This window comes from Lampetra planeri, unplaced genomic scaffold (genome assembly GCF_965212315.1).
Source record: "Lampetra planeri unplaced genomic scaffold, kcLamPlan1.2.h2 scaffold_995, whole genome shotgun sequence".
NCBI lineage: Eukaryota > Metazoa > Chordata > Hyperoartia > Petromyzontiformes > Petromyzontidae > Lampetra > Lampetra planeri.
The window spans coordinates 16,429-34,865 of NW_027615817.1; the positions used below are offsets into that span (position 1 = coordinate 16,429).

The window sequence follows — 18,437 nt, forward strand, 5'->3', positions numbered from 1 at the left end:
CATTGTTTATCTCAGACACACGTGATCTCATGTTGTCTCTTGTCTCGTCTCCATTTGATGAATGAAAGGAGAGGCTCCGCCCCCCACGGTGAAAAAAGTGCAGGATTGACGGCTGTTGGCTGCGCCTGTGAAAGACGTGAGTGGATGGACAGGAAACAGGAGACGTTGATGAGCAGGCGTTTTTCCACACCAGTCACAGGAAGCTGCTGACGAACAGCTTCTCAGGTTTCATCCAGCAAATCTGCTGACTCATACAAAATCACAGACAGAAAAGAAAAGTAAAACTGCGTGAACTGGTTCACCATCTACTGACGGGAAGGATAACTGCAGTCAACCATCAGTCACTCAGTGTCCGATTGGGCCTGATGGAGCTGCTTTTCTTCTTCTACCGTTCATCAGACGTCTTCAGTGGAAGTGTGAGACCGTCACCAATGAGTCAGATGAACACAACCTGCTGCGTCGCCTCCTCTGAAGAAGCATCAGGACGCGCTGGGCGGGTCAGCCGGGTGTGACTCTTCAGGCTCCGCCTCCCGGCCGCCAGCCTGGTGCAGCTTCATGTGAATCCTAAGGTTTTCTTTCACGGTGTAACGTTTTCCGCAGGCGGAGCAGCTGAACGGTTTCTCCCCCGTGTGCGTCCTCATGTGTCTCTTCAGATTCCCTGTGATGGTGAAACCTTTGCCGCAGACGGAGCAACTGAAGGGTTTGTCGCCCGTGTGACTGCGGATGTGATCCTTCAGGTGTCCCGTCGCCGTGAAACACTTCCCGCAGATGGCGCAGCAGAAGGGTTTCTCCCCGGTGTGTGACCTCAGGTGAACCTTCAGACTGCCCTTCTGGGTGAAACTCTTCCCACACACCTTGCAGCTGAAGGGTTTCACCGCCGTGTGGATCCTCATGTGAATCTCCAGGTTTCCTCTCTGCGTGCAGCGCTTGTCACATACGGAGCAGCTAAAGGGTTTGTCCTCCATGTGCGTTAGCATGTGCTTCATCAGGTGACCCTTTTCGGAGAATCTCTTCCCGCACGCGGAGCAGATGTACGGTTTGTCGCCCGTGTGCGTTCGTGTGTGGCTGATCAGTTGTCCCTTTCGTAAGAAGTTTTTGTGGCACACAGAGCAGATGAACGGTTTCTGTCCCGTGTGGATCTGAGCATGCCTCTTCAGGTTTCCTTTGCAACCAAATCTTTTGCCACATTCAGAGCAACTGAAGTGTTTTTTGTCCGTGAAGGATCTCCCCCCACCTTGAGAGTCTTCACAGCTCCTCAGAGGTTCTCTGGTCTCTCCTCTGTTGTCAGGTTGGTCAGAGGTAGACGTCCTGTGGTGGGTTGGGGGTCAATGGATCATCTCCGTTGCTGGCTGCTTCTGATCCTCCACAGTGGTCTCCAGCATCTTCTGTTGGAGGTTGTGTCTCTGTGTTCTCCTCAGATGGACTCTGATGAGGTTTCTCTTCATCGTCTTCCCTCTTCACAGGGGACAGGAGTGAATGAGAACCTGGTGACATCAGCATCCTCCAGCCCTTGAAGCTGCTCTCCCCCCTGACTGCTCCACAGTGCCTCCTGTTCCTCTTTGATGTGTGGGGGCTCTAGGTCCTCCTGGTCCACACCGGAGCTCCACTGCTGCTGCTCAGGAACCTCTTCTGTCCTCAGCAGCTGACGGACGTCTGCGTGTCTCACTGGAAAGCAGAGAAACCATTCATTGTCTCCTCTGTCATCACCTCTGGAAAGTTCATCTTCTTCTCTTTATGTTCAGTGTTTAACTTCAACAGGAAACTCGACGAGTTCAAGTCTGCTTCATGTTTCAGCTTGTTAATGCGTTCTGTGCCTCGTCAGTACAAACCGAGCAGCGGGTGGGAACGGACCTCATCCGATCACCTGGGGGCTAAACAATGAATGAGAGGTGATGTAACGTTTTCCTGTCATAGGCTCCGCCCCTCCCTTGTAGCAGAGGTCACAATAACAACTCAGGGGGGGGGGGGGGTCAGATGAAAGTTTAAGCAGAGATGTGTTTGTCTCTTTGGTGACTTTCTGTCAGTTCAAATCGATGCTATGAAAAGAGGAAGTGATGTCATGATTGACAGCTGCTCTGACCCCTGACCCCTCCCCTCCACCTTCATCTCTGAGTGAACCTCATCCCCCGTCAGTCAGAAGAAGGTGATGAACGGATCAGTGCTGCTCTTACTTTTTCAGTTCTGATGTTCACGCTGTGTTCAAACGTCCTCAGCTGAGGAATCTGAAAAAAAGAGACATATGATGCAAATGAAACATCTGTCTCCAAAGACCAGCCCCGGGACAGATTCCAGACACTAGTGTCGGCGCCGTTTATTTACGTCATCGCTGTCACATAGTCCTATCGTTTGTCTGGATGTCGCACGGATAATAGATGAAGAGATATGACGATACATATATACTGTATGTATACATACACTACCCTTCAAAAGTTTGGGGTCGCTTAGAAATATCCTCCTTTTGAAAGGTTTCTTTTTTTCCAATGAAGATAACATTCTAGTTTAATTCTAGTTTAATGTATGCACTATTTGTACTTTATGTTTCTACCTGAAGAAAGTCACTGCTGTTTGCACCATGTGTTGAGAGGTCTGTCATGACATCTGTGCTGTATATCACACATACACAGTATGTTTGACAATAAAATCGACTTTGACATGAAATGAATCAGACTCGTCCAGACGTGGTAAATGACTATTCTAGCTGTTCCATTCACTCCTGTCTTCTAATGCTACATTTTGTTAGCTAATCGTGTTAAAAGGTGAATGATGATTAGAAAACCTTTGTACAATTATGTTTGCACAACTGTTGATTGGAGAAGATATAAAACTGAAATTGTCTGGATGACCCCAAACTTTTGAACAGTAGTGTTATATGCATTTTCTCATTATTCCCATCCAAAGTAACAAGGAATTTGTTTGCTGTTGACGAATATTGAATCTTGAGTTGAATTTAGTCTTTGTAGTCGATCCTGTGACGTTACTGGAACCGTTTCTCTATTAGTTTATTTTTATTCTCTATTAACTGAATTTCAGAGTGAATAATGACCTGTCAGACTCCTGTGGTCGGACTACGCCCCCTCCCGGGGAAACTTAGACACAGCACAGTCGGTCAGTTGTGGGAAAGTCCACAACACAAAATACACACCTCTGAAAAAAAATGGAGAAAACATAATGAAGAAATGGACCTGGCTACACTGACGGTGTGAGGCCGATTCATGAGCCCACTGTCCCTCCGTGGTGACGTGTCAGCAGGGGCCGAGGGGAACGGGGTGTGTTCGCGTCACTCACGCAGTTGCAGTCAAGTTTCTGGACCTGTGGGAGTCCGAACCATCCGCTCGCGAGGATCCACGACGTAATCAAAATAAAAATGGCTGCCGACAATCCTCGGGTCACGTGACACACGGCAGCCAACCGTCCCACAACCGCAGTGGAGAGAAAGAGAGAAAACACCGGCACAGCTCGTGTTCCCGGTCCGAACGACAAGGAACCGGCGGTTTAACGTACTGGTCCACACGGAACACGCCACACCGACACCTACGACACGATCGCTTCCGTTCCGTCGGGAAACGTTCAAATAACGGAACTCACCAGCGGCGCGCGCAGCAGGGGCGGAGTTACGGAGGCTCAGGAGGGACATGGGCGTGTGACGTCACGTCTCCGGTAATAGAAAATGAAATACGCTAAAATTAGTAAGTAACAATACAATAGCCAGGGGTCGTCACGGAGTCCGAGGGTGATGGGTATGTGTGGAAGTTGAAGCTAAGTGAGGGGATGATGATCGTGTGTGTTTTGAGTTGGAGCTCAGCCAGCTGTGACCGGCCGTGACCAGGGGTCTGGACCATGAAGCTCCATCAACAGGTCCTGATGACTCCATGAATCCAGGGTTGACTGAGACTGTGACGATCAGGATCATCGGTGACACGACGTCGGTTAGTAGGAGGAGAAGTCAGTGAGTGTAGAAAAGACGAACACCGTGGAAGCTACTTGAAGAGGTGGCAGGTGACAACACATCACAGACAGTGTAAATGTGTACGTTGTTCATTAATGCCTCAATAAATGAACCTCGAAATCACATTACATTGATTTTTTTCCCAGATAAAAGAACAAACATAAAAGCACTAAAGCAGCTTTCAACTCTAGTGTTTAAATTCAATTCATTCATCAATATACAAATTGATCGTCTGTATTAGACGACTATCAAAACCCACGAGTCGTCAGGAGGCTGAGCACGGGGACAATGGGTGTTTGACGAACGGACTAAACAATAAAAACTACAGGCTCCAATGTCTGCTGTTTCCTTTATTAAGACTAAAACCCAAACAGTGAATCCGACAAAAACCTTAAAGACACATTGCAAGCGAGTGAGCAAACGGGCTAGTGGTCAGCAAAAATAGGAGCTAAAAGAGTAGTAGTAGGAGGACCCCCCCCCCCCCACACACACACACACACACACACACACACACACACACACACACACACTCCCTCGGGGGTTAAAGTTGTCTCCACAGTCACAGCGATACATCACGTGTATGTCTGCCTGGCTGGGGCTTTTATGTTGAAAGGATGCTATGTGACAAACTGTTGACTTCCTGTTCAAAGCTTAGCATCGGGTCAGTCAGACCGGAAAGGACTGCAGAGGAACGGTTCGAAGAGAAGACGACAGATGGATCCACACGGGCCCTCGGATTCAAATGGTGAGAAGAAGGTCTGTGACGCTCTCACCGGCGGTCGATGCTAAGCTAACGTTACCTAACGCATCCACACGCAGGCTGTTAGCCGTTAGCAGCTAGCTCCTGCTCCACTGACGTCAGCAGACTATGAGGCAGGTTGGGTTTGTGGAGGTGTTCGGATGTGTTTGATTCGTCACCAATCACCGACTGCTTTTCGTCGGAGCGAGGAACATTTTCACGTTCTGACTGTTGTTGAAGTTCAAGTTGAACTTCATTGTTCCTGAGAGGGCAGTTTGTGCTGCGGTATGGCACTGAGGTCCAGTACAAGAAGAAAACCGACACCAGAAGAATCCCAGCAGGGCATCAGGTTACAGTATGCACGACTCACACCAGATCTCCACAGTTACGAACAGTTGTTACGACAAAGAACCGGATGAATTAGTCCAGTGGAAGTAAAACACATGTTGCATTCAGAAATACACACAGATGCTGCTGTGGTTCTTCGTATAGAACGTAGAGTGGACCAGAACTTTATCGTCTGTCCGTGTGTTCCAGTTCTACCTTCAGGGGTCCTCAGAGTGATCGTGGGTGAGGACGAGCAGCAGCAGTGGAGCTCCAGTGTGGACCAGGAGGACCCAGAGCCCCCACACATTAAAGAGGAACAGGAGGAACTGTGGAGCAGTCAGGAGGGGAGAGCAGCTTCAAGGGCTGGAGGAGACTGATGTCACCAGGTTCTCATTCACTCCTGTCCCTGTGAAGAGGGAAGACGATGAAGAGAAACCTCATCAGAGTCCATCTGAGGAGAACACAGAGACACAACCTCCAACAGAAGATGATGGAGACCACTGTGGAGGATCAGAAGCAGCCGGAAACGGAGATGATCCACTGTCCCCGACCCACCACGGGACGTCTCACGCTCGTGAATCGGACACTGACGATAGCGAAGACTGGATGACACCCAGCAGCCCTCCGCCGGGGTCCAACTCTGAGGAACAGGCTTTGGACACTGTCAGGAGTCAGGGACGCGATGCCGCTGAAAGCTCAACGACCTGCTCGGAATGCGGCAAATCTTTTTGCTCCAAGTCGCATCTGAAGAGGCACAAGAAGATCCACAGCGGAGAGAAACCGTTCAGTTGCTCTGAATGTGGTAAAAGGTTTGGTTTTGTGGGAGATCTCAATCGCCACACGCGAGTTCACTCAGGAGAGAAGAACTTCTTCTGCTCAGTGTGCAGCACCAGTTTCACGTTCCGACACACACTGGTTCAGCACATGAGGAAACACACGGGGGAGAAACCGTTCCTGTGCTCCGTGTGCGACACCAGCTTTGCTTTCCGTCACATCCTGGTTCAGCACATGAGAACGCACACGGGGGAGAAACCATTCTCCTGCTCATTCTGCAGTAAATGTTTCTCCCAGAAGGGAAGCATGATGAGACACATGATGGTCCACACCGGAGAGAAACCGTTCAGCTGCGACCTTTGTGACGAGCGCTTCACGTGGAAGTCGCAACTGAAAAGACACAAGTGTTCCAGACACAACTGAGGCCGTTCCCTCTCAACGTGGATGTCCTGAAGCTCGGCCGATGAGTTTGTCGTGGTTGTCGTGGGTGTCTCACATCCCTGCTTAAGACTCGCAGCTGATGTTCTTCATCCAGTGAAGGGGTCACGGGTCACATGACTCCATCCCGACGGCGTCCTGCACAGGACACTCACAGCCAGTCGAATCCTGGTTAAGCCACAGAGAAGGTTTGGCCCAGCGGTGGATGAGTGAATGAAGGCGGAGGTCTGAGGCGACAGGAGAAAGGAGCCACCCCACCGTTGTTTGGAAGAAATGGATGAATGAAGGAGGTTGGAGACGTCTCCAGGCACAGCAGCTCGCACCATGTGTCCACCTGCAAAAGAACGTTCCAGCAACAGAATTGTACAGTGAGGCTGCGAGCTGCGACCACTCATCGAGACCACGAAAGCGACCTCGGCAGCGGGTGCGGTGCCATGTGCTGAAAAGTAAAAGAGCACAATGACCCCACCGGAGAACTGGTCTGATCTGTGACCTCTCACTACACACGCTCTGGTGTTCCTCTTCTGGCTCCGTCCCCACCCCTCACCAGCTCACAGCTGATTGGTCAGAATGTCAAGGACTGAACTGTCATCAGATTGAACAGGTAGAATCCTGTGGAACCTTGAGAACGTTCTGAATGCTGACACTGCTGCTGGAATGTTCTCTGGATTGGACACATGTGGAATCTTGTCACATTCCTCCAACACAACAGGCGCGCGCACACACACACACACACACACACACACACTGTTCTCCAACTGAGGGTGACGTGTTTGCTGGGAAACAAGTTTATGCATCAGATGTTAGAGGTGAAAACTGATTCAAATAAACTTGTGGTTCTATTTTCTCTGGCTCATGCACACACACACTCACTCCGCAGGTGGAAATCCCCAAAACAAAGTGACTCAAATGCTGAAAACGTCAGTTTTTTATTGCAGCTCAACATCTTTACACAGGCTGAGTGACTGTTGTCACGTCAGATCTGTCAGCTCTGAGGACCTGATGTGGGGACCGTTCCAGCTCCCCGGGTCCTCGTGTCGTCCAGTGAGCTGACGTTCATTTGTTGACTGACACCACTTGTGAATGAGTGAGACGAGCTAAAGCTGAGCTGTTTCCATGAGAACTGCAGCACGGTGTCCTGGAAGCTGGAAGGAACGATGAGTCCTCTGGTGAGCGTCGGTCCACCAGCCTCAGGTTTGTCCCGGCGGGCTGCTCGTAAGAGCGTGGAGGGGTTCTGCAGCCACGTGACATCTCAAGTCCGTTGTCTCGCTGTCACCAACTGCTTGGCTGGCGTGGACTCTCATGTGTTTGCTGATGTCACTGCGGGTACCGGAAGCTTCTCTGACACACGGCGCAGCTGAAAGGCTTCTCTCCGGTGTGAATTCGAAAGTGTGCGACGAGATCCGATCGCTGCCGGAAGCTTTTACTGCAGAAGGAGCAGACGAACGGCTTCTCCCCGGTGTGGATCCGCATGTGTCTCTTCAGGTTTCTCTTGTGGCCAAATGTCCGGTCACATTCAGAACAGACAAACGACTGCTTGTTTGTCGCAGAGTTGAAGTTGGAATCAGCGTTTATATGTTTGATCCAGTCGTCTTCGCTGTCGTCGCTTTCGGGATCAGAGAAATCAGATGCCCTGTCTTCAGCGTGTGACAGCGGATCTCCGTTACTGGCTGCTTCTGATCCTCTACCATCGTCTCCATCCGCTTCTGTCTCCATTTGTGGAGTGGAGCTGCTGGTTGGAGGTTGTGTCTCTGTGTTCTCTCAGTCGGACTCTTTGGGAGCTGCCGCTGCTCAACACACATTTGTGCTTCTTGATCTGATAGAACTGAGAGAATCTTTTGTTACAGACGCTGCAGTCCGAACAGTTTCTCACCAGTTGTGAACGACCAGGTGACGCGTCAGAGCAACTTTCTGGGTGAATCTTTTACCACACGTAAAACAGCTGTACGGTTTTTCCCCGTGTGGATCCTCACGTGTCTCTTAAGATTTTGCCGGCAACCAAATCTTTTGCCACATTCCGAGCAGATATACTGCTTCTTTTCTGTCTGACAACCCACGTAAAGTTTGGACTTTTCGACATGTTTTAAAGGATACCTGACGTCCCCTCCAGTCCTTAAGGTTTTCAGTTTGAGGTTGTGGGTGGTTTGGTCTTCTGCTGTCAGCATGAGTCTCTGACAGCAGATCTAAGGTTCCTGTCTGCTTCTGATCCTCCACAGTGGTCTCCATCATCTTCTGTTGGAGGTTGTGTCTCTGTGTTCTCCTCAGATGGACTCTGATGAGGTTTCTCTTCATCGTCTTCCCTCTTCACGGGGACAGGAGGTGAATGAGAACCTGGTGACATCAGCCTCTTCCGGCCCTTGAAGCTGCTCTCCCTCCTGACTGCTCCACAGTTCCTCCTGTTCCTCTTTAATGTGTGGGGGCTCTGGGTCCTCCTGGTCCACACCGGAGCTCCACTGCTGCTGCTCAGGAACCTCTTCTGTCCTCAGCAGCAGCTCATCGTCATCTGCAGGAGACATTCAGTCAGGGGAATAGAAGCTTGTTGTCACGTCAGAGCAGCTGAGAGAAGAAGAAGAAGAAGAAGAAGAAGTGAACCAACCTGCTCTGTGCAACCGAACTTGAGGCTTGAAAATAGCGTCCAGTAGTTCTCGCTGACGATCGTTCTCCTCTTTAGAACGACAAAGTTCCTCCTCGTACTCTGCTATCGTTCTTTCAAACAGCATAAATATCTCCTCAGCAGCCGCAGTCAGTCTCTGCTCCACCAACAATCTCAGCATTTGACTTTTACTCATTTTTTTCTGACTGTCTGTTGTCGGTGACGTGTTGCTAACCTCCGTCTTTGCTAGCACGCTAACCGCAGACGCTTAGTCGCACTGAGGGGGTCAGAGGTCTAATGCGCATCGGCATAGGGAAGAGGACTTTATCCGAACGTGAGGAAGTTCTGTTAGTTAATTTTTGCTTCATGAACTGTCTAAAGAAGGCACAGGGGGTCAACTATTTCTTCTGCTGGTCACCATGTTATTCTGACGTTTGTTTCTTCTTCGGCTTCTGTGGGAACTGCGGCTGACGACCAGTTCCTGCTAAGTTATTATCGCCACCTGCAGGTGAAAGCGCGATACAACAGAAAGCAGCGACATTTATGATTTTTTGGATAACGTAGTTAGTTTTATGTCCGATAATAAAATATGGTCTGCCAAAATGTAAACACTCGTCACAGGGGAACGCGGGAATAACTTGGCCATTGTTTATTACAGGTTACTGTCCACCAGGTGGCGGCAAAATATTTAAAACTGAAAGAACTGAAAGAATAGCAGAAAGGCTATCAGGGAGCGGACAAACAAACGGCGGTGGTTTAAGGTTTACAGGACTGTGGTTAGACCAGCTATGATGTATGGTTTAGAGACACTAGCGATAGGCAGAAGACAGGAGGCAGAGCTGGAGGTGGCAGAGTTAAAGATGTTGAGATTCTCTTTAGGAGTGACCAGGATGGACAGGATTAGGGATTGAGGTCATCAGAGGGACAACACAGACAGGAAGCTTAGGAGAAAAAGCTAGAGAGGCTAGATTGAGATGGTTTGGACATGTGCAGAGGAGGGACAGTGGGTCATTGGTAGGAGAATGTTAGAGATGGAGTTGGAGGTAGGAGACAGAGAGGAAGGTCAAAGAGGAGGTTTATAGATGCAGTGAGGGAGGACATGGAGGTAGTTGGAGTCAGAGTAGAGGATACAGAGAACAGGGAAAGATGGAAATCGATGATTCGCTGTGGCAACCCTGAAGAGGGACAAGCCGAAAGAAAGAAGAAGAAGAAGATTTGGAAAGAATGACACTGAGTATTGTGGAAGCTGAAGTAAGTAGAGCAAGAGACTGCAAAAAAACAATGAATGGAGAGAGAGTGGACAGTATGTCAGTTCTTCTGGAGTTTAGGGAGCAATGCTTCCAGGAGAGTGAAAATAGGATGTATGAGCTTTCCGGTAGAGCTTATATACCTCCACCACTGAGATGTTACAAATGCCAATCGATATGGGCATATGCAGCAGTGTGTAGGGGGAAACAGAGGTGTCTCAAATGTGTAGGGGAACATAGAGTTGAGGAGTGCAAAGAGATGCACAAAATAAATACTGTAATTGTGGGGGGCAACACAGGGTCACATTTGGTGGATGTGAAGTGAGGGGGAGCAAGTGAAAGCTGTAAACAACATAAGCTATGCAGAGGCAGTGAAGAGGGTGCAAGGACAAAAGAGAAAGGCTGACACGGTGAAGGTGGTTCCCAGAGCGGAGGAAGGCAGAACAGACGCAACCAATGACGCCTGTCAGTTGACAGGCTGATTCTGTTCATGGCGTATGTCATTAACTGCACTGACCAAGTTAAACATAAAACAGAGAAGATTAAAATAATTGTGAAAGGAGCCGAGAAGTTCTTAGGTATGACAGGGGTGTCATGGGAACAAATTAACAAAAGACTGGAAATAAATGGGAAACCAGGTGCTTCGAGTGACAAGCAAGCTGAATATTCTACAATGGAATGTGAGAAGTCTCATAGCAAATGGACACGAATGTAAAGGATTCATAAAAGACTTAGAGAAGAAACCAGAAATAATATGTGTTCAAGAAACCTGGCTCAAACCAACACTGGATTTCGTAATTAGGGGTTATGATAGTATCCGTAGAGATAGAGGAGAGGGGAGTGGGGTGTGTGTGTGTGTGGGGGGGGGGGGGGGGGGGGGGGCAACATTTGTGAAGCAAGGGATACAATATAGAGTTTTAGGGAAAGGAAAGGGTTAGAGTGCTTAATAATAGAAATCTGGACAAAAGTCGGAAATATAAAGATAGTAAATTATACAAGCCATGCAGTAGGATGACAGTAGAAATGTTTGATGAAATAAGGGTACACTTAACAGGGAGAGTGGTATGGTGTGGGATTTTAATACATATAGCACGTTATGGGGTGGTCGGAATGATGATAATGGAGTAGTGGTTGAGGAGTTAATGGAGAGTAGAAATTTAGTACGCTTAAATGATGGGAGTGGAACAAGAATTAATATTAGAACGGGGTCAGAGTCAGCTTTAGATCTCACACTTGTAACAGACTCACTGGCAGGTATTTGTACATGGACTGTGAAAAGAGACACTACAATTGGAAGTGATCACTATCAAATTAACACGGTAGGTGTGGGGATAGAGCGAGGTGGGAACAAAGGTGTGGGGTCGTGGCATTTGGGAGGGCTGATTGGGAAAAATTTGCATGTATATTTGACAGACGAATGGAAACAATTGACACTAATACAGATGTTGACATATTCAATCTTTCTCTGTGTGAAGGAATCTTAGACGCAGCGAGGGAATCCATTCAGAAGAAGGGAGGTAAGCATGTGAAGAAGATTGTTCCATGGTGGTCAGAGGAGTGTAATAAGGCAGTTAAAGCTCGAAATAAAGCATTTTAAGTGTTGAAAGAAACCACAGTTCTCAGAATCTGATTGAATATAAGAGAAAACAGGCACAAGTAAGGCGGGTCATAAAAAGTACAAAAAGGGAGTATTGGAGGGAATTTTGTGATTCGGTGGGGAGGGAAAACAGAATTGGAAAAGTCTGGGGAATGATAAAGAGAATGAATGGTGATAAACGAGATTATGGGTATCCAGTATTAAAAGAAGGTGAAAAGATAGCAGTAAAAGACGAGGAGAAAGCTGAAATGTTGGTGAAGACTTTTGTTAAAGTGCACAGTTCAGGGAATATCACTAAGAAGGGGCAAGAGGAAGGGAAACAACAATAGCAGAGAATGTAGGAGTGGTACAAGCTGAGCAGGAAACTAATGACATATTAAAATAGAATTTACAAAGCAGAGTTAAAACGAGCCCTCGACAGTCTAGGAACCAGGAAGTCAGCACCAGGAGCGGATCAGATCTGGAATATAATGGTGAAAAGACTCAGCGACTCAGCAAAAGAAATGTTACTGAAATTATATAATAAAGTATGGAAGGGTGGAAAGATGCCACAGAGGTGGAAGGAAGCAATAATCATTCCAATATGTAAACCAGGAAAAGACTGCAATAATCCAGGAAGCTACCGGCCAATTGCAACATCCAATGTATGTAAAACAATGGAGAAGATGGTAAGTGACAGACTAAACTATTATGTAGAACAGGAAGGACATATATCTAATTATCAAAGTGGATTCAGGAGAGGGAGGAATACTAAGGACCCAGTGATATGTCTAGAACATGAGGTACAAAAGGCACAGACAAATAGAGAAAGCGTAGTGTCAGTATTTTTAGATGTGGAAAAGGCATACGATATGATGTGGGGAGAGGGACTTTTAATTAAACTTTGGAAATTAGGTGTTAAAGGACGTATGTTCAGATGGATCAAAGATTTTTTATTTGGACGAAGGATACAAGTAAGGATAGGAAATAAATATTCAGAGAAAATGAAAATCGAAAATGGAACACCACAAGGGAGCATAATAAGTCCATTGCTATTCTCAATAATGATAAATGATGTATTTATGAAAGTAGGACATGAAATGGGGGTGTCTCTGTTCGCTGATGATGGGGCAATTTGGAAGAGGGGAAGAATCTAGTATCCATCATAAAGAATGTACAAAGTACAATTACAAAAATAGAGCAATGGTCATATAAATGGGGATTCAAATTCTCAGTAGATAAAACAAAGACAATGTTTTTTACAAAGAAAAGAATTGGTGACACAAGTAAATTAAAACTGTACAATCAAGAACTGAAAAGAGTGAAAGAATGTAAGTTTTTAGGAATATGGTTGGATGAGAGACTCACATGGGCGGTGCACATTCAAAAGGTGGTGGAGAAGTGTAAAAAGTTTTAAATGTGATGAGGTGCTTGGTGGGGTAAGACTGGGGGGCGCACAGGAGGGCACTGAAAGCCATATATTGCGGGCTGATAAGATCTAGCTTAGATTATGGAAGCGTATATAAATCAGCAGCAAGTACAACCATGAAAAAGCTGGACATCATTCAATATCAGCACTGAGACAATGTACAGGGGCATTTAAAACAACACCAACGACAGCACTACAGGTGGAAATGGGGGAAATGCCATTAGAAATGAGGAGGTTACAATTATCACTGCTGTATTGGGCTAAATTGCAGGGTCAGGGGACAGAACATCCTACAAGACGCACTTTGGAACCGTGTTGGGGAAAAAGGGAAAAGAAACAATAAAAGTTTGGATGGACAATAACTCAAGAATCAGAAGAAATTGAAATCGCTCATGTAGAGGTTAGTCCAACAGTACCACTGTCAAATGTCCCACCATGGCTATTGCCAGAAAACAGTAGATTTATCACTAATGCAGAAGAAAAAATAGAAAAAGTCAGAATATACTGTAAGGCAAATATGGAAAAATACAAATGTTACGTTAAACTCTATACAGATGCATCCAAATATTTAGATAGGACAGGGGTGGCGTTATAGTTCCTGAATTTCACGTAATGGTGGGAAAAAGGATCACTGAGGAAGTTTTCGGTGTACACAGGGGAAATGGTAGCACTTCTTTTAGCAGCACAGTGGGTAGAGGAAGCAAGACCCCTCAGAGCAGTTATCTGCACTTCCTGAAGTGCTGCTACGCACCAGACTGCTGGTGAGGCCTGAGCTTTAGTTTGGTGTGCATTTTTTATTCCTGCTTGCTGTTTGGGATGAGTACAAGAATAATGAATAAACAATTGATACATTAAACACCATAGCATTATAGCACTGAAAAGAAACTCGTTACTCTTTGCAACACAATTCATTGTTCTGAAATAGAATGTCCACATAAGTGTACGCCGGACGCAGGTTTACCTTTACTGTTCGGCACGTAAATACATCCACGGTGCACCGGTTCATCGATTATGTATCCGTAGCGCTGAGTGAACTAGTTCCTCCGTTCCAGTTCAGTACGTTCGACGCGCGCAGCAGTTCCGTTCGTGTCACTTTCCTTTTCAGTCAGTGATCGGTGTCAGTAGACTCGTGAGCAGGGAACGACCAGGTTCACCAGCAGCAGGTCACCGCTGCACTCGGCTGAGCTGTCACATCGCCCCAGTCTGTGACTCAGTGGAGGAAGCGTCTGCAGTTAGCTTAGCGTGCTAGCTGCTAGACGGAAGTTAGCAGCACGTCACTAACAGTCAGAGAGAGAAAATGAGTAAAAGTCAAATGCTGAGATTGTTGGTGGAGCAGAGACTGACTACGGCTGCTGAGGAGATATTTATGCTGTTTGAAAGAACGATAGCAGAGTACGAAGAGGAACTTTGTCGTTCTAAAGAGGAGAACGATCGTCAGCGAGAACTACTGGACGCTGTTTTCAAGCCTCAAGTTCGGTTGCACAGAGCAGGTTGGTTCACTTCTTCTTCTTCTTCTCTCAGCTGCTCTGGACGTGACAACTAGCTTCTGTTCTCCTGACTGAATGACTCCTGCAGATGATGATGAGCTGCTGCTGAGGACAGAAGAGGTTCCTGAGCAGCAGCAGTGGAGCTCCGGTGTGGACCAGGAGGACCCAGAGCCCCCACACATTAAAGAGGAACAGGAGGAACTGTGGAGCAGTCAGGAGGGAGAGCAGCTTCAAGGGCTGGAGGAGGCAGATGTCACCAGGTTCTCATTCACCACCATCATTGTGAAGAGTGAAGACGATGAAGAGAAACCTCATCAGAGTCCATCTGAGGAGAACACAGAGACACAACCTCCAACAGAAGATGATGAAGACCACTGTGGAGGATCAGAAGCAGCCAGCAATGGAGATGGATCCACTGTCCCCGACCCACCACGGGACGTCTACCTCTGACCAACCTGACCACAGTGGAGGTTTGATGTCTGTGGAGAAGAATCAGATCCTTGAACGTGACACCGGATGTGATGACAAACCATTTTGCTGCTCTGAGTGCGGTGAAAGATTCCGGCGTAAACACAATCTCCAACAACACATGTTAACTCACACCGGAGAAAAACCTTTCAGCTGTTCGCTTTGTAGTAAGAGTTTTACTCGTCGCTCAACTCTGACTCAACATACCAGGCTTCATTCAGTAGAGAAACGGTTCACTTGCTCAGTTTGTGGGAAACATTTACCTCGTCGCTCAGCTTTGACTCGACACATGAGGCTTCATTCAACAGAGAAACCCTTCAGCTGTTCACTTTGTGGTAAAAGATTTAAATATAAACAAAACCTGCAGGATCACATGAGAACTCATACTGGAGAAAAACCATATAGTTGTTCTGTTTGTACAAAATATTTTTCAAGTAGACAAACGTTACATAATCACATGAGAACGCACACAGGAGAGAAACCGTTCATCTGTTCAGTTTGTAACAGAGGATTCCGCCAGCGTGGCCACTTGAGTGACCACAGACACTGTCACACTGGAGAGAAACCTTTTATTTGTCCAGTTTGTGGAAACGGGTTTCGACAACGCACAAACTTAAATCGAGCGTGGCCACTTGAGTGACCACAGACACTGTCACACTGGAGAGAAACCTTTTATTTGTCCAGTTTGTGGAAACGGGTTTCGACAACGCACAAACTTAAATCGGCACATGAGATGTCATTCAGGAGAAAAAACCATTTCGTCAACGTGACACGTCACTCAAACAACACAATTGTGTTGGGAGAGACGTCCAGCTGAGGAGAACAGAAACACAAGAAAAGTCTCACAAAGAAAGCTGCAGGAATGGAGAGGAGCAGTGAGGCAGCTTTCACAAACACGGAAATTCAAATTCACAGTACGCAGAATGTTCACATTAAAAGGAAACATAGTAAAGGGCATAATATAAAGAAATGAAGAACATAGACAATACAAAGAACGAAATACAAAAATAAATGATACAAGGGGGAACGGGGCGCTGAAGTAGTTTACTTAGTTGTTGTTGGTCCGGTCAATTACAGTTGTCTCAATGGACTTTACAGCACTACACACCCACCTGACCCTCAGTCAGGGCGAGGAAAGATGGTCCAAAAACCCTGTAACAGGCGAAAAAGACAGAAAACCTCTGCGAGAACCTGAGAAAGAGACTGGACAGACAATGAAGGTACTCAGCTGAGAGATGAGATTGTCTAAAAAAGAGCAGCAGCAGTCTACGCATGATGGGGGACCAAGGCTCACAGGCTGCGAACAAGAAGAGGAAACAATAAGGCGCTTGCTCTCTAGCTGAGGTGACCCTCAGATGTGTGGACAAGGTCGGCAGTCACGTGACCTGTGTCTCGTCGACCCAGCGAGCTAACGTGCACTACTGGGTGGCTCTACTGGTGTTCACAGAGGGTTTAAAGATAATTAAAGGCCATGAAAACATCTGGATACACGTGTATAATTTTGTTGTCATTTTCTATGTTCCTGGTGTATTTATAAAACTGGTGGGATTTAAAAATCAGTTTCTTCACGTCAGGAGTCTCCACCGTTCTTGACTCAGGCTGCAGTTCTCTTCCCACCCAGCAGAAGCTGCTGTTCTCCTCCCGTCCTCCAGAGGCCGGCTGTTCTCTCTCCATCGCCGTCCGGTCTCCTCTGTCCTCGGTGTGTGTATTTCCTCCCGCTGGCCCTGTTTGTCCTCAGAAAAGCAGCAGAATGTTCACCGTGCAGCTGCTGCGGGAGTCGGTACATGAGCGGGATCAGCGCCGCCGCTGGAGACTTTCTGCTGCAGCTGGAAAAAGGAGAAGAAGCGGCTGAACTCCCGGTGCTGAGAGCGCTGCTCACCGAGCGGCTAACGGCGGGCTGCGGGACGAGATCGTCGCTCTGTTGGAGGAAACAGTGGCGGAGTACGAAGACAGAGTTCAGAGGTCAGAGTGGGAGATCTACCGCCAGAGGAGGCTGCTCGATGCCGTACTGAAGCCCGAAGTCAGACTGCACAGAGCGGGTCAGTGACACACACACCGGACCGGGAGGGGTTCTGGAGGTAGCATGCTAACGCTAACGCTAGCTAGCGCCGAAAATGAACGTTTCTCTCAGCTCAAAGACTTCTCTCATATGTTCGGTTTTAGAGTTCATTTTTCAAACGTTTACTGCACAATTGTGAAACATCGACAATCGAGAGTTTGAAACGCTTTTCTCTGATTAGCAGCGAATCAGAACTACTTCTACAGCAAAGACTTATCGGAGACGTAGTTTTTATGAAGGACATGTTCTTCTACAGCCCTTAGTCATCTCATCCTGGAGGTTCTGTTCTTTTATCGGCATATATCTGTCTGTCTTTGTTTGTGTGTTAATAATAAAAACAATAATAATAAACTCACAAGACACGAACTGATTTTAATGAAAGGTTCAGTAAATGCTGATAATGGACCAGGAACCAGTATTTGCCAGGTGGAAAATACAATCGTGTTATATTGACGTGACCCCCAATGCATTGTGGGATATGCCTGTCTTAGTCAGTGACCATCGGTTGTTATCTATTAGTACACTACTTTTCCCACTGCATTTGTGGGATACTTTGAGCGACTATATGGGGTAGATGGATGATCACTCAGGATTCAGACACACAACAACATGGTACATCCACTATTAACCTACTAGGAGTAGGTAGCGAATGAGTTGCTTGGAGGAGGTCCAAGCTTCTTTGTGTGCTTTTCTACTTTCTTTCTCGTGGAGGTTCAATCGTGTCTCTGTCCCTCTGACGTCCATCAGCCATCAGCTGCAGCTGAGGACAGAAGAGGTTCCCTGAGAGCAGCAGCAGTGGAGCTCCATTGTGGACCAGGAGGACCCAGAGCCCCCACACATTAAAGAGGAACAGGAGGAACTGTGGAGCAGTCAGGAGGAAGAGCAGCTTCAAGGGCTGGAGGAGGCTTGATGTCACCAGGTTCTCAATCACCACCGTCATTGTTGAAGAGGGAAGACGATGAAGAGAAACCCCATCAGAGTTCATCTGAGGAGAACACAGAGACACAAACCTCCAACCAGCAGCACCAACATTTCTGACTCCTCTGGGCTCCAGACTGAAGTCAGACGTGTGATTTGTCAGAGGACCAGAGAGTCCTCTCTCAGGTCTGAAGAGTCTGGAGACGAACCAAGTCTTTGGTGAAATGAACAGACGCTTCAGCTGCCCTGAGTGCCAGCAGGAGATTTCATCACCAGTATCAAACTCCTGAATCACATGGTGACCGCACTCAGGGAGAGGAAACCATTCAGCTGCCCATTTTGTGATAAACATTTTCGTCGTTGGTCCAAATTTGAAGGATCACATGATGATTCATTCGAGGAGAGAACCCTTTCAGCTGCTCTGTCTGCAGTAAAG

At 47.3% G+C, this 18,437-nt stretch overlaps 1 protein-coding gene across 1 annotated transcript; it reads right to left on the reverse strand.

Annotated features, from left to right (window-relative positions):
* Positions 1-479: 479 nt before the first annotated feature.
* Positions 480-18,023, reverse strand: LOC144742339 (uncharacterized). The gene is made up of 6 exons (XM_078624807.1): positions 17,922-18,023; positions 16,783-16,942; positions 8,556-8,727; positions 7,555-7,830; positions 6,033-6,176; positions 480-1,278 (listed from the first exon to the last, which is right to left on the reverse strand). The coding sequence occupies exons 1-6, from the start codon at positions 18,021-18,023 to the stop codon at positions 480-482; spliced, it is 1,653 nt and encodes a 550-aa protein (XP_078480933.1).
* Between the last annotated feature and the right edge of the window lie 414 nt (positions 18,024-18,437).